This window comes from Sus scrofa, chromosome 9, assembly GCF_054392235.1.
Source record: "Sus scrofa isolate SSC_HxYL_T2T_F1_AM1 chromosome 9, Sscrofa_HxYL_maternal_Yorkshire_Landrace_v2.0, whole genome shotgun sequence".
NCBI classification, from domain to species: Eukaryota; Metazoa; Chordata; class Mammalia; order Artiodactyla; family Suidae; genus Sus; species Sus scrofa.
Genome location: NC_139391.1, coordinates 1,401,634 through 1,418,199, shown reverse-complemented (window position 1 = coordinate 1,418,199; position 16,566 = coordinate 1,401,634). Strand labels below are relative to the sequence as shown.

Here is a 16,566-nt window from a genome sequence, read left to right as displayed (position 1 = left end):
CAAAAGATCAAATGAGCAGATAAATCACTAGAAATGAAATTGAATATGCCATAAAAACACTCCCTACAAACAAAAGTCCAGAACCAAATGGCTTCACAGGCGAATTCTACCAAACATACAAGGAGGAACTGGTGCCCATCCTCCTTAAACTTTTTCAAAAGGTTGAAGAAGAAGGAACACTCCCAAATACATTTTATGATGCCACCTTCATCCTAATATCCAAACCAGACAAAGATGCTACCAAAAAATAAAATTATAGGCCAACATCTCTGATGAATATAGACCAAAAATTCTCAACAAAATTTTAGCCAACCGAATCCAACAATATGTAAAAATGATCATACACCATGACCAAGTGGGATTCATCCTAGGTTCACAAGGGTGATTCAACATATGCAAATCAATCAACATCATACACCACATTAACAAAAGAAAAGTCAAAAACCACATGCTCATCTCAATAGATGCAGAAAAAGCATTTGACAAACTACAACATCCTCTCATGATCAAATCTCTTACCTAAGTGGGCATAGAGGGAGCATTTCTTAACATAATCAAAGCCATTTATGACAAACCCATAGCAAATACTCAATGGAGAAAAGCTGAAAGCCTTCCCACTAAAATCTGGAACAAGACAAGGATGCCCACTCTCATCACTGTTATTCAACATAGTACTGGAAGTCCTAGCTACAGCAATCAGACAAACAAAAGAAATAAAAGACATCCAAATTGGAAGAGAAGAGGTAAAATCGTCACTGTATGCAGATGACATGTTACTATATATAGAAAACCCTAAGGACTCAACCCAAAAACTACTCGAACTGATCAAGAAATTCAGCAAAGTAGCAGGATACAAGAGTAACATTCAGAAGTCAGTTGCATTTCTGTATACCAGCAATGAAATATTAGAAAGGAATACAAAAATACAATACCTTTTAAAATCATATCCGAAAATATTAAATACCTGGGAATAAACCTGACCAAGGAGATGAAAGACTTATACGCTGAGAAGCATAAAATATTAATCAAGGAAATTAAAGAGTATCCAAAGAAATGGAAAGATATCCCACGCTCTGGGGTAAGAAAAATTAGTACCATAAAAGTGGCCATACTACCCAAAGCAAACTACAGATTCAGTGCAATCCCTATCAAATAACCCATGACATTTTTCACAGAACTAGAACAAACAATCCAAAAATTTATATGGAACCATAAGAGACCCAGAATTGCCAAAGCAATCCAGAGGAACAAAAACCAAGCAGGAGGCATAACTCTCCCAGACTTCAGGCAATATTACAAAGACACAGTCATCAAGACATTGTGGTACTGGTGCCAAAACAGATATATGGACCAATGGAACAGAATAGAGAACCCAGAAATAAAATATACACAGTCACCTACGGTCAATTAATCTTTGACAAAGACAGCAAGAATATAAAATGAGAAAAAGACAGTCTTCAGCAAGTGGTGCTGGGAAAATTGGACAGCCCCATGTAAATCAATGAAACTAGAACACACCCTCACACCATGGGCAAAAATAAACTCAAAATGGCTGAAAGACTTAAACGTAAGACAAGACACCATCAAACTTCTAGAAGAGAACGTAGACAAAACATTCTCTAACATCAACTTTACAAATACATTCTCAAGTCAGTCTCACAAGACAACAGATGTAAAAGAAAAAATAAACTAATGGGACCTAATCAAACTGACAAGCTCTTGTACAGCAAAGGAAACCATTAAAAAAAAAAAAGGACAATTTACAGAATGGGAGAAAATCATTTCAAATGATGCAACTCACAAGGGCTTCATCTCTAAAATATAAAAACAACTTATACAACTCAACAGCAAAAAGCCAACACCCCAATGGAAAAATGGGCAAAAGACCTGAACAGACATTTCTTCAAGAAGGTATACAGAGAGCCAACAAGCACATGAAAAAATGCTCAACATCACTGATTATTAGAGAAATGCAGATCAAAACTACCATGAGGTACCACCTCACACCAGTCAGAATGGCCATCATTAAAAAGTCCACAAATAACAAATGCTGGAGAGGGTGTGGAGAAAGGGAACCCTCCTGCACTGTTGGTGGGAATGTAAATTGGTACAGCCACTATGGAATACAGGATGGAGGTACCTCAGAAAATTAAATATAGAACTACCATACAACCCAGCAATTCCACTCTTGGGCATATACCCGGACAAAATTTTCCCTGAAAAAGACACATGCACCCGCATGTTCATTGGAGCACTATTCACAATAGCCAAGACATGGAGACAACCTAAATGTCCATCGACAGATGAATGGACTGAGAAGATGTGGTACATATACACAATGGAATACTACTCAGCCATAAAAAGGAACAAAACAATGCCATTTGCAGCAACATGGATGCAACTAGAGACTCTCACACTATGTGAAGTCAGAAAGAGAAATACAAATACCATATGGTATCACTTACATCTGGAATCTAATATATGGCACAAGTGAACCTTTCCACAGAAAAGAGACTCATGGACTTGGACAACGGACTTGTGGTTGCCAAGGGGGAGGGGGAGGGAGTGGGATGGACTTGGATTTGGGGTTAATAAATGCGAACTATTGCCTTTGGAATGGATAAGCAATGAGATCCTGCTGTACAGCACTGGGAACCTTATCTAGTCACTTTGATGGAGCAGGATGGAGGACAATGTGAGAAAAAGAATGTACATATAGAAATGTGTGACTGGGTCACTTTGCTGTACAGTGGAAAAATGACACAAGACTGTAAACCAGCTATGATGGAAAAAATAAAAGTCATTTAAAAAATAAAGATATTTGATACCGAAAAAAAATTGCCAAGGCCACACTTTCCTCAGAGTCAGTGACTAAGCAAGGATCCAGCCATCTCTGATCCAAAAGATAACTCCTTTGGACAATCCAGAGCTCCTTATTGGATTTCCAGAAGACTTTGCCAGGCCTGGACAGTAGAGTTTTACTGCTGCTCAATCTGGTTGCAGCATTTGTTCTTTTCCAGATGTTTGCACTTCTGACTCCATCTCATTGTCTGCAACATAGAAAACCCAGCCAGCACAGCCAGGACTCAAAACAGTCAGCAAAAGCACGCACGAAAATAGGGTTTGGACACTGAAGCTTTGCCACCCAGCTGGCCTTGTAGATCAGCTACATGAAGTGAAAACATCTCCTGGCACAAAAGCTCAATTCCGTGAAAAAAGCTTTCAAGATGCCAACTTGGAATTAGCTAACTGTGGAGGGAAATGTACCAGCCAGTGCAAGGATTCAGGAATTGAAATGTAGGAGGGATGGGGTTTATACATCAAAGGACAGTAGAATTATACTGTCTGGACTGTATTGCTTTGATCCCTGCAGATGGGTAATAAAAGCTGACAGTAATCAACACGGAGAAACCTGAGTGTGAGGAGTTCCCTTCGGGGCACAGCAGAAACGAACCCAACCAGTGTCCATGAGGACACGGGTTCCATCCCTGACCTCGCCCAGTCGGTTAAGGACAGTATTGCAATGAGCTGTGGTGTAGGTCGCAGACACAGCTCGGATCCTGCGTGGCTGTGGTTGTGGTATAGGCCGGCAGCTGTAGCTCCAATTGGACCCCTCGCCTGGGAACTTCCCTATGCCAAGGGTACAGCCCTAAAAAAAAAACAAAAAAACAAAAAAAAACACTGAGGGTGAGAGCCAGAGAGTCTTCAGTAGTTCACAGGAACCCTCGTCTCTTGCTGTGGCCAAGCAGAAAAAGTTGAAGATCAAATCCAAGTTGGGGCAGTCAGAATTTCTGTCGACTTAAAGAAAACAAAAAAAACGCACAATATGAGAGTTGTGAGCTAAGTTTTCCTGGGGGCACAATGAGGACTAGAGCCTCTCGGGTAGCTCTAGGAAACTGCTCCAAAGAGGTGCAGGCTGGTGGGCGTGGAACGGGGTCAGTGTGTATATATGCACCTAAGATCAGCCAGGCATCTATACGTGTAGAACCAAAAAGACGAGAAAGCCAACTTTTACTACAAGTGTAAGTAACACATCGCATTCTGGTACCAAGTCCACAGGGGAAAAGACTCGGGAGCAGCTCCTAGAGTCTCTGAACCCCGTGTGTGGGTCACAGGCTGGAATCTCGGGGCCCCCTCCTCACCCACTCTGTGGTCGGCAGAGGGACCTGCCGGACGCTCTCCCCAAGACGCTGCCCCAGCGTAGATGCTTTTCTACATTCTCCCTCGATGTCTGCTGTTTCCTACTGCTGGGAAGGGGGCAGGTGAGACCCTTCAGAGGTAAGGACGATGACGCCGGCCTGGCCTTGGAAAGCAGCAGATCAAGACGTCAGAGGGGATGTCACGCTGCGGAGATGAGCGCCTGCGAAGCGCTGGTCTCACATCAACCCTCCTGAGCCAAGGACGGCTGCACCTCCCCACCCTACGCGCCAAACACTGCGGTGTGGTCGTCCTGGCCGCTGAGGACACGTCACCCCTCGGAGAGGAAAATCCCATTCTGCTGCATAAAGTAAACTTTAAGTAAAAGTCTATAAAGAAAGGGCAGCGTTTCACAGGGAGACTCATTTGGGCGTGAAGTCGAGATGTAGGCAGTCGAAGGACCATTACCAAGGAAAGGATGGGGGGGGGGCTTATAAATAAAGAGCAAGAGCGAGTCCAGTGAAAGGAGGAGCGAGAGAACGAAGCAGATGGAGGGAAAAGCATGTGCTGAGAGCCCCAGGCCTGAAAGGGAGACGAGTGCGAGAGCAGGGAGTGAGTGCGGCCTGAACGGGCGAAGCCCAGCGGGAAGGTGAGGACCTAACCCAGGAGGCCCTGAAGGCCGGGCTAAGATTTTTTAATCCAAAATACAGTGGGACAGCCACTATGGAGAACAGTTTGGAGATACCTTAGAAACCTATACATAGAACTTCCATATGACCCTGCAATCCCACTCTTGGGCATCTATCCGGACAAACCTCTACTTAAAAGAGACACGTGCACCCGCATGTTCATTGCAGCACTATTCACAATAGCCAGGACATGGAAACAACCCAAATGTCCATCGACAGATGATTGGATTCGGAAGATGTGGTATATATATACACAATGGAATACTACTCAGCCATAAAAAAGGATGACATCATGCCATTTGCAGCAACATGGATGGAACTAGAGAATCTCATACTGAGTGAAATGAGCCAGAAAGACAAAGACAAATACCATATGATATCACTTATATCTGGAATCTAATATCCAGCACAAATGAACATCTCCTCAGAAAAGAAAATCATGGACTTGGAGAAGAGACTTGTGGCTGCCTGATGGGAGGGGGAGGGAGGGGGAGGGATCGGGAGCTTGGGCTTATCAGACACAACCTAGAATAGATTTACAAGGAGATCCTGCTGAATAGCATTGAGAACTATGTCTAGATACTCATGTTGCAACAGAACAAAGGGTGGGGGAAAAAATGTAATTGTAATGTATACATGTAAGGATAACCTGACCTCCTTGCTGTACGGTGGGAAAATTAAAAAAAAAGAAAAGAAAGAAAAAAAAAAGAAAAACAAAATACAGTGGGAACCCACTGAAATGGTTTAAGCCAAAAGAGACAGCTTAAGGTTTATATTTTAAAAGTTTAATTCTTGCCAGTGCGAATGCTTGTACTTGGAAAGGTGCGTCAAGGACAAAGCCAAGAAAGCGTGATCTTAAGTCAATCCTAGGAGCTGGCATGAGGTTGAAGCTGCTGGTGCCAGAACTGCTGCTCTTCGGAGTAGAATGACAGACCAGGGCTTGGGGACTGGTCTTTGGGGCACTTAGTGCCAAATGGAGGAGCAACGTGACTCTGAGACCACCACGTAGGCAGTCGGACCTCTCTCGTCCTCCCCTGGGAGACAGACGCAGGGGCAGCATGAATTATGGGATTTGCCCCAAAGTCGGCGATCTTCCAAGAAACTGAACTCCTCCAGGGCAGAGACACTATTTCTTTGGGACAGTCACACTAAAAGCTACACCTAACAAAAACGTATTGAATCCATGAACGAACGAACAAAAGAAACAAAGAAGAAAATCCAAACGAAGCTGAATAGTTCACATGTGATTTAGGCTTTCAGAGATTTTTTTTTCCCCTGGATGGCCTTATTTAATTGGTCTCTCTAAGGGCTATGAGAAATTTCAAGACACTCAGAAACAGACTCTGCAAAAGGGTTTCCAAATGCCTGTTTAATGGCCTACTGAAAAGCTTATACAGTACTTAAATGTTACTCAAACTGGCTGCCGTCATTTGATGATGAAATTTTTTGTGAAAATCTGATCCATTTTTCGCCTCCATTTTTTCTGATAGAGGCGGTAGTAATCAAAAAATTGTTTTTCTCAGAGTTTCCATTGTGGCTCAGCAGGTTAAGGACCTGACATGATGTCCACGAGGATGTGGGGTCCATCCCTGGCCTCACTCAGTGGGTTAAGGATCCGGCGTTGCTGCAAGCTGCGGCATAGGTCACAGACGCAGCTCAGATCTGGTGTTGCTGTGGCTGTGGTGTAGGCCTGCAGCTGCAGCTCCCATTTGGCCCCTAGCCCTGGAAACTTCCATATGCTACAGGTGTGGCCCTAAAAAGAAAAAAGAAAAAAAAAATGCTGCAGGTGCAACCATAAAAAGAAAAATAAATAAAAGCTTTTCTCACAGCTGAATGGCAATGGAAACAGTGTTACAGCCCTTCATTACCATCTGTGGAAGAGAAATTAAGAACAGCAGGAGCTCATGGGATGTTGACTCAGTAAATCAGCCCCTTTCTGTTTACAAGAAGCAACATTAAAACAGGGAGCAAGCGGCGAATGTTCCAAATGTTGCAAGGATGAGAAATTATTCTGGGGCGATCGCACGGATGATGATATTACTCAAGGACCACAGCACATAAGCCTGAATAGTTCATTGCTATGAAAAAAAAGAAACCATTCTATATTCATAAACAAAGTATCTGGGGACAGTTTGAAACCAGAAAGGAAAATTTAACCACGTCTCTAAAAACAGTGGTCTGTGAATGAAAAGGATACCAATGTGAACAGGTGAGGCTACAGAGGTTCCCGTGGGGTCACCAGCACTGGGGGACACCTGGAACAATGCCAAGAGAGCATCGGCTTTGGATAACAGACTGACGTGTCCGTGATATAGAACCAGCTTGCTCTCCTCAAAATAACTACTTTGTTTACGCATCCATGAAACAGATTTTTCACTCTGGAAACTAAAATCTCACCTCTTTGCTGGTTGCTTGAAGCTCAAACCTGTTAGTACAGCAGAGGGAGTCTTCAGATGAGTCTGAAATGCTGCAACGATTTTTAAAAGTAATTCCCCAATAGCTTTGAAAATCTACAATCACACACATTCTTCATCCCAACAGACGCACTTTGAGAGATCTATGATATGGAAATAAAAGGCCAGTCCATAAAAAAACACACAGAATGAGTTTTCAGAGGGTGGTTTGTTTTTGCCGCACTCTCAGCATGTGGAAGGTCCCAGGCCAGGGATCGATCCCACAGCACAGCAGCAACCCAAACCACTACAGGGACAGTGCCAGATCTTGAACCCGCTGCACCACAAGAGAACTCCAGAGCTGGGTGTTTATTAAAGCTTCGTCTTCATGACAACAATCCAGTAGCAACGTGGATGTTGGTACCAGAGGAGCTCATAAATACACTGTTACATCATGTCATCAAGTTATGCAGCTATAAAAAAGGAATGCGGATATGTTACCGTAACAGAGGGATTCCTGATATATTTTTAAACTTGGAGAACTCAACAAATATATTAGTACCAAAGAATGTAAACTATTTTACCATTATTAAATTTAAATAGAGTGCAGTCAGGGAGTGAATAAATATCTCAGGGTTTCTCCACACAGTCAGAAGGTGTGTAAGTCTGCTTTTCTTCGCCATAACTTCATCAAAGCTCTCTTCAGCTCACTGTTCCTCAAGCTGTAGATCAGGGGGTTCAGCAGAGGCGTGAGAAGTGAGTAAGCCAAGGACAGGAGCTTCTTGGTGTCTGGGGAGTAGCCAGATTTGGGCTGTAAGTAAGTCATACTGGCTGTGCCATAGAAGAGGGTAACAGACGTGAGATGGGAGCCACAGGTGGAAAAGGCCTTCTGCCTCCCTGTGGTGGGTGGCATCTTCAGGATGGCAAGGAGGATTCGAAGGTAAGACAGGAGTATCAACAAGAAAGGAACCATGACAATCAAAACAGTGCCGGTGAACGCATAGACTTCAAACAAAAATGTGTCTGCACACGCAAGCTCCAGCACTGGGGGAGTCTCACAGAAGAGGTGATTAATTTCATTGGGGCCACAAAAGGGAAAACTGAAAACCCACGAGGTCTGCACAGTAGCCACCATAATCCCTGAGACCCAAGAGGACCCTACTAACTTCACGAAAACCCTCTGGTTCATGAGCACTGGGTAGCTCAGAGGATGGCAGATTGCAGCAAATCGGTCATAAGCCATTGCCCCCAGGAGAAAACATTCAGTGCCACCAAAAAGAAGAAGGAAGTACATCTGTGCAAAACAGCCAGCGAAGGTAATCACTGTTTTCTCAGTGGAGAGGACCACCAGCATTTCAGGCATAACCACGGCACTGAAACTCACGTCCACCACAGACAAGTTCTGGAGGAACAGGTACATGGGGACATGGAGGCTCTGTTCCAGGGAGATGACGAGAATAATGACGGCATTGCCCATCAGAGTCACCAGGTAAACCACCAAGAACACCCCAAAGAGCTGCCCTTGGAGTTCGGGAAAGTTAGAAAAGCCCAAGAGGATGAAGTCAACCACAGAGCTTTGGTTTTGCCCTTTCATGTCAGTCGTGGCTCATATGCTGTTTCTACAGACATCGTATGTAAATTATGAAGTCCCAGTCTAATAGCTGAAAGCTCAGGTCTGATGTTCTTGACAGAAGACATGGTGACGCGTTCATTTTGACAAGTCGTCACGCTACCCGTTTTGAGAATGGCCAATACGTCAGAGTAGTGAATCTTTCAAGTACCAATAAAGCAGTCAAGGATTCTGGCTCCGAACTCTTGTCTCAAATGCACAGCAGCAGATGCTCTCTGGGAAGTTTTTGCTGGGTTGGAAATTAATCCCTTCCTTAAAACAGACGCAGACACAGTATTACTTACAATCCACTGTCTAGTCCATCGATGTCTGCACTTCTGTTCTTTCCAGTTGTATATTTATATAGGAATATTTGAATAACGTGTTTCACATAAGCAAGTGACAAAATAGCCAGAAAAATTATAATCATTCAAACTTAAAACAAAATCTTGTGAATATTTACTATCAATGCCAAAGTTCAAAATGTATTTGTAATACTTCATGTCAAGTGAAGCATGTGAATAACACACCCAAACAAATGCAGAAACACTAAAAAGGGTTGAATTTAAATGCACTTAGAAAGACAAAGGCAGACACCATATGCTATCACTTATATGTAGAGTCTAAATATCAACAAAACAGAAATTATGGACTCGTGTTTGCTGGGGGGTGGGGGAGGAAGGGGGATGGACTGAGAATCTGGGGTTAGCAGATGAAAACCCTTGCATTTGGAGTAGATGGGCAATGAGCTGCTGCTGTACAGTGCAGGGAGCTATATATATAATCACCTGTAATGGAACACGGTGGAGAATAACGTGAGAAAAAGAGTGTATATGTGTGTGACTCGGTCACTTTGCTGTACAGCAGAAATTGACAGAACATTGTAAATCAATCAAAATAAAAATTTAAAAAGACGAATACGCTTATTTCAGATGAACATAAATAAATAGTTTCAAGGATACTGGTTTCTGCTTAGTGCGGATCTGACGAACCATACTGAAATTTGCCCGAATAGGAGTTCCCACTGTGGCACAGTGAAAATGAACCTGACTAATATCCATGAGGATGCAGGTTCGATCCCTGGCCTTGCTCAGTGGGTTAGGGATCCAGCGTTGCCATGAGCTGTGGTGTAGGTCACCGATGCAGCTCGGAGCTGGCACTGCTATGGCTGTGGTGTGGGCCAGAAGCCGTAGCTCTGATTCGACCCCTAGCCTGGGAACTTCCATATGCTGGGGTGCGGCCCAAAAAAGCAAAGAGAGAGAGAGAAAAAGAAAAAAGAAGAAAAAAGAAAAGAAAATGTCCTGAATGGAAAATTTTAGAGGTTCATTCTCCATGGCCCATCCCTGTGACCATAAATGGTATATAGAATATACCGTTTTTTATCATTCCGCTCCTGTGGTTTAAACAGTCTGTCTTTCTCCCCTCTCTCCTTCTCTCTCTCCCTTACCCACTACCCCGATACTCTCTGACTCCCACCCTCCCCCGGTTTATTTTCTGCCATAATACTCACCATCAATCGAAATAAGACGAACTTAATTAGGTCTTATGCTTACTGTCTAACCCCCTCTGGAACGTAAGCTCCAGAAGGAAAGGAACTTTATCCCGTCGTTCACTGTATTCTCAGTGCCAGGAATAGGTATTCAGTGATATAACAGACGCTAAACCAATATCTATGAATTTATTGTAGAGGTGGAGCAGTAAATATTAAAAACAGGAAAACCAAGACTGCCTTTCAGGAATATGGCGTCTGAAGGAAAAATACATCAAATCTGAAAACATAGCGACCCCAGGAGTAACCAATCCATGGCTTTTGTAGAAGTTTGAGGCCCCTTGTGGGACTGGAAATACACCAGGACTGGGGAACTGGGCTGTGGTCCTGACTCTGCCACTCCCTCCAAGATGAGTCTCGGCCTCTCGTTGGACTCAGCTTCCCCTGTGTGGCTGGGAGCAGGAAAATAACCCAAGCCATCTCTCTGGCTCTGACGTGACAGTTTCTCTGACTTGTTCACGGGAAACCGCAGCTGCGAGTCTTTCCCTCCATTGAGACGACGGCCAGGCTGAAGGGAGGCTGGAAGGGGGCGGGTGTGCACACCCGATGGACCAGCCAGTCCCAAGCGGAGCTGACCTTTTTCCCCGATCCAGCTGTTCCTCCCGAGCCCCTTCAGCGGGCAGAGCACCCCACTTCTCCCCGGCTCTCCACCCCGGTCACCCGGACCAGCTCTCCGCTGTCCCCAGCATCCTATTCCCACAGCATCCTTTGCCGTCTGTGGCCCCCTGGGCTCAGCGAGTTCATCCCTCCGACAGGTCTCCAGCTCGCTGCCTCTGTCCTCCCCCTCAACCTCCCGTCACTAAAGGGCCTCCTCCCTGCCTTCTCCAGGGTTTGTAACCTCTCCTGCAGTCCATCCCTCATACCTCTGCCAAAACAATGTCATCCTCCCTCCTGACGCTTCCTTTTATCAGTAAAGAAAAATGGCCACTCCTCAGGCTGGCACTTGAGGGAAACCAGGGTGAGAACAAGCGCTCTGGAATTTTAAAGAGGGAACCATTCTCCGCGGAGAGGGCGTGTGAACAACCTTAGCCACAGGATGCCCTGGTGGAAGGACCAGTAGGTGGAAGGAAGGCTGGTCTGCAGAAATCAAACCCGCACTCAGTGACTCCTTAGTGCTAGAACTGGCCTTCGGAGGGTGCTTTGAAAACTAGCAGGATCTCACTGTAGGACATGAGGCAGCCAGGACAGAAGGACAAGGAAGCTGAAGACGTGAGCGTTGTCTTGACCTCAGATCATTGGGACGACAGTAGAGAATAGAAGTCAGGTTGATTTACCAAATTTGGCCACAGTGATATGGCAAAATCAGATGTCTGTATTAACTTTAACAGTTATATTTTGGATGTCGAAAAACTCCCAAAATTAGTAAAATGAACTCAACGGAAAAGAACATTTAAGTATCATTTCTAATAGGCAAAAAAGACATTTAAGTATCATTTCTAATAGGCAAAAGTGTAAGTTCTGAGTGTATAAAACCAAATTACTTTTGAAAACTTAGTGTATTCTATTAAAAACAGACAAACTTGGAGTTCCCATCATGGCACAGCGGAAACAAATCTGAGTAGGAACCATGAGGTTGTGGGTTCAATCCCTGGCCTTGCTCAGTGGGTTAAGGATCCGGCGTTGCTGTGGCTGTGGTGTCGGCTGGCAGCTGTAGCTCCGATTAGACCCCTCGCCTGGGAACCTCCATATGCCATGGGTGTGGCCCTAAAAAGACAAAAGACAAAAAAAAAAAAAAAAAGGACAAACTTCAGGGGCTGATGAATTTATAAAACAAATCTAAATTACTGCTTTCATGGGTAATTTAAAAACAAAAACTAAAGCTGAATGCTTCGTCTTTTCCCTTTAACCTGAACTACTCAGGCTGGCCTGAGAAATTCACTGACATGTTCTTCTGGCTCTCAGGTTAACTTTCTATGTGACCTTGGGCAGGTCACTGTCCCCTCTGGGTCTCGTCTTCCTCCCGCCCCAGCTACACACCTCTGTGAACTGATGATTAGCTCAAGCAAACTACTTGCAGCTTTCATCACTGTCCAGATGTTAACGGGAATAGGAAAGGCAGAGTATTTGAGGTTCTTCCCTGAGCACTGCTAGGCATTTCCAATTATCCGTGAGAAGACCTAGAAATGGCAAACCCACGGAGAGGTACATACGTAAGCAGAATCTTCAGTTCCTTACCTATCATCTGCCTCTGAGTTTCATCCATTTAAGCAGATGTTTCACTTCTTTATTAAACAACAAAAAAAAAAAACCTCCCATAAATACAAGTCAGTGATTCCACGCACTGGTTTTATAACATTGGAGGGCACTGAACTGTTTGCCCCAGAGAGTCCTGCTCTGGAGGAATTCCTCCCAGTTGGCAGAGGCCTTTACCCACACGGACGTGAGAAAAGCTCAACTGCACACACTTGGGACAACACTCTCAGTGTCTGCAAGGAATAAACCCTCCTCCCCAGGGGACCCAGTCCCGCCACGGCCTCCCCACTAAGGAATGAGAGCAGGCTGAGTGGATGCCCCTGAACAGGCTGAAGGTTGGGAGGATGGGGCTGCGAGCGAGCCGGGAGATCCAGACGGAGCGCCAGTGCCGGGGGCGGGGAGACAGTCTCTGCAGTGATGATGCACACCTTAGGACAGGCAGACTGAAGTTACTGTGTGGAAAGCCTGGATGTCGTTATCGAAATGTTTAATATCTTCTAGTTGAAACATGGTAACACTGAAAGTTTGGGGGAGGGGACGTCAGATGATTTTATAGGTGGGGCTTTTTAACTTCAAGTCAAAACATCTGGACTTGCTGTTTGACTTTGAGCACATAGGTAGCTTCTTGGGGATACTCAGTGTTTGAGGGCATGAGCCCGCTATACCCCCGCTTTTCCTGGCAAAGCAATAAAGCAATACTTTTTTCCAGCCCCCCAAAAAACATGTAACTTCTCTGGCTCTGTTACTTTTCTGCTAAGATAAAGATAATGTTATGAATCTCATGGCATATGTGTAAGAATCAGGACACTTAGTGCTCAGTCTATACGGACTTGAAGATTTGACAGGACCATTGCTCAGTCTCAGCAGAATGTAGGGATGAATGAACCTGCAGGCTTGGTTTCATCCAGAACTCAGATGGTATCACCAGGACCTGGGGTCCCTTTCTGTATTTCTCATCTCTGCTTCCTTAGAGCAGGTGCCATTCTCGAGGAAGCTCTCCCCTCCTAGAGGCAAAATGGTTGCTAAGAACACCTAGTGACGCAGTCTCGCTAATCTGTGTCTTGTGGCAAACATACGAGTTATCCAGTGGAACAAAAGTTTTCAATCACAAAAACCCGTACAAGGACCCTCCTGTACTGTTCTCTGTAGTGGGGTCCCACGTGACACCAAGAAGCACACACGCGACTGACTAGGATGGAAAATGCTGCCCAGTGAGGCACTTCTCGTGGTCCCAACGGCATAACTGGGCATAGCGTCGACCCAGCTTTGCCTGCCTGGAGAGGCTTAATGAAAATATTCCCCAAGAGAAGTGAAGGTATTGTTGGCAGGAGAAGGAGGCCAGCAAATGAAGATGTGTTGACTCAAGTGCGACGGCACATCAGAAAGCACACTATCTACTTCATCGTTTGTTTGTTTTTCTTTCTTTTTTACAGCCTCACCCGGGGCATATGGAGGTTCCTAGGCTAGGGGTCGAATCGGAGTTGCAGCCCAGAGCCACAGCAACGCTGGACCTGAGCCTCATCTGCGACCTCCACCACAGCTCACGGCAACGCCAGACCCTTAACCCACTGAGCAAAGCCAGGGCTCAAGCCCACGTCCTCACAGACGCTGTGTTAGGTTCCTAATCCACTGAGCCACAACGGGAACTCCTTGTCTACTAAACTATTGTAATGAGTATGAGGTAAGATGAAAGCTGAGACCCAATCAAATTTCATTAGTTGTTTTAAAAGGCAGACTGGAAAGAAGTCCAGACAGAGTGGAATGGATGAGCCAAACAAGAAACATCGCAGAAGGTGCACTGATAGTCTTGAAGGACACGGATGTGGTGAAGAAGAGAAGATGTGGAGCCTTGGTGACACGGAGGATGGAGAGTAAACAGAACGGGGCCCGGAAAGTCCCCAAGCGAATCACTTCAGGGACCTGCCACACTTCGGGGGTAGGTTCCCAAGCCCAGGAGTGAAGGAGATGGGGAGACGTCTAGGGACAACAGTCACGCTTCCTACTGATGAAGGGACCGCTGGGGATTGACCACTGCTTCGTTCACAAGGTGAGAGCCTGTAACAGGCATTTCTGGGAGCCTGTATGGCTTTTCCAGCCACCTTCTGTCATGGAAAGAAGCCTGGAAATGAGGAATGGGAAGCGTGTCCCAAAGGTGTTATTGCCTTCCTGAGTCTCTTATGAACGAAGAAGAAAAACAACAGAGTCCCATCAGTAGCTATTTTTTTTGAAGGTGAAGAAGGGTTATATTTATACCAATGTTCCAAAAAGGGAAGAGATGTTCTAACCTGCCTGAAAAGAGCATCGTCCGTGACAGCCACGACCAAAACAGACGCAAAAAATCTTCACTGTGTCTAGGGGCACATCGGCCATGAGAGAACCGGAGTCTGTCAAGTGTTCAACAAAATGAAAATGCAACCTACAGAGTGGGAGAAACTATTTGCAGACCACGTATCCGATAAGGAGTTCATATGCAAAATATACAAGGAGCACATGCAACTCTATGCTAACAACAAAATCCAATTTAAAAATGAAGAAACTGGAGTTCACATCGTGGCACAGCAAAAACGTACCCGACTAGGAACCATGAGGTTGCAGGTTCAATCCCTGGCCTTGCTCAGTGGGTTAACGATCCAGCGTTGCCGTGAGCTGTGGTGTAGGTTGCAGACACGGCTCGGATCCCGCGTTGCTGTGGCTCTGGCATAGGCTGGTGGCTGCGGCTCCGATTAGACCCCTAGCCTGGGAACCTCCATATGCCGTGGGAGCGGCCCAAGAAATAGCAAAAAGACAAAAAAAAAAAAAAAAAAGAAGAAGAAGAAGAAACTGGAGTTCCTGTCGTGGTACAGCAAAAATGAACCCAACTAGGAACCATGAGGTTGCAGGTTCGATCCCTGGCCTTGCTCAGTGGGTTAAGGATCTGGCATTGCCGTGAGCTGTGGTGTAGGTCACAGACATGGCTCAGATCCTGTGTTGCTGTGGCTCTGGCATAGGCTGGCATCTGTAGCTCCGATGAGACCCCTAGCCTGGGAACCTCCATATGCCATGGGTATGGCCCTAAAAAGACAAAAAATAAGATAAAATAAATAAATACAAATGAAACTGAAGAGACATTTTCCAAAGACAGCCAAATGGACAACAGGTGCATGGAGAGATGCTCAGTCTCACTAACCATCAGGGAAATCCACATCAAACCCACAAGAGGTCACCTCACACCTGTTGGAATGACTGTTACAAAAAAGGCAAAAGTTAAGTGTGAGCAAGGATGTGGAGAAAAGGGAGCTCCTGTGCACTGCCGGTGGGAAGGCAAACTGATTCAACCGCTACGAAAACAGCGTGGAGGGTCCTCGAAACATTAAAAGCAGGAGTTCCTTCATGGCTCGGTGGAGACGAATCTGACTAGCACCCATGAGGACACAGGTTCGATCCCTCCTTGCTCTGTAGGTTAAGAACCCAGCATGGCCGTGAGCTGTGGTGTAGGTTGCAGACATGGCTTGGATCCGGCGTTGCTGTGGCAGCGGCGTAAGCTGGCAGCTACAGCTCTAATTCGCCCCCTAGCCTGGGATCCTCCATATGCCATGAGTGTGACCCTAAAAAAAAAAAAAAAAAGACCAAAAAAATTAAAAACAGATACATCGCACAATCCAGCAATTCCACTTCTGGGTATACACCCAAAGAAAATGCAACAGGATATGGAATCGATATCTGACTCCCACGTTCACTGCAGCATCATTCACGATACCCGAGATATGGAAACAATTTACACACCCATCAGTGGGTGAACAAATAAGACGTGGCATAACTCTGCAGATGGAATAGTATTCACCCAGGAAAAAGGACATTCCACTATTTGCTGCAACATGGATGGACCTGGAGTTTCCGTCATGGCGCAGTGGTTAATGAATCCGACTAGGAACCATGAGGTTGCAGGTTCGATCCCTGCCCTTGCTCAGTGGGTTAATGATCCAGCGTTGCTGTGAGCTGTGGTGTAGGTTGCAGACG

The 16,566-nt window shown here is 45.3% G+C and overlaps 1 protein-coding gene across 6 annotated transcripts in view; it reads right to left on the bottom strand.

The window, feature by feature from the left end:
* Nucleotides 1-16,566, bottom strand: part of OR10A3 (olfactory receptor family 10 subfamily A member 3) — a 93,403-nt gene that overhangs the window by 57,535 nt on the left and 19,302 nt on the right. The window contains exon 2 of one of the 6 annotated variants that reach the window (XM_084974957.1): nt 7,224-9,101. The exons of 4 other annotated variants lie outside the window; for them this stretch is intronic. In XM_084974957.1, the coding sequence (XP_084831083.1) occupies nt 7,869-8,813 (945 nt within the window). In that variant the 5' untranslated portion in view covers nt 8,814-9,101 and the 3' untranslated portion in view covers nt 7,224-7,868. Of the gene's footprint in view, nt 1-7,223; nt 9,102-16,566 lie in introns of those variants that run through there. One more of the 6 variants, XR_014814500.1, reaches the window with a different exon arrangement.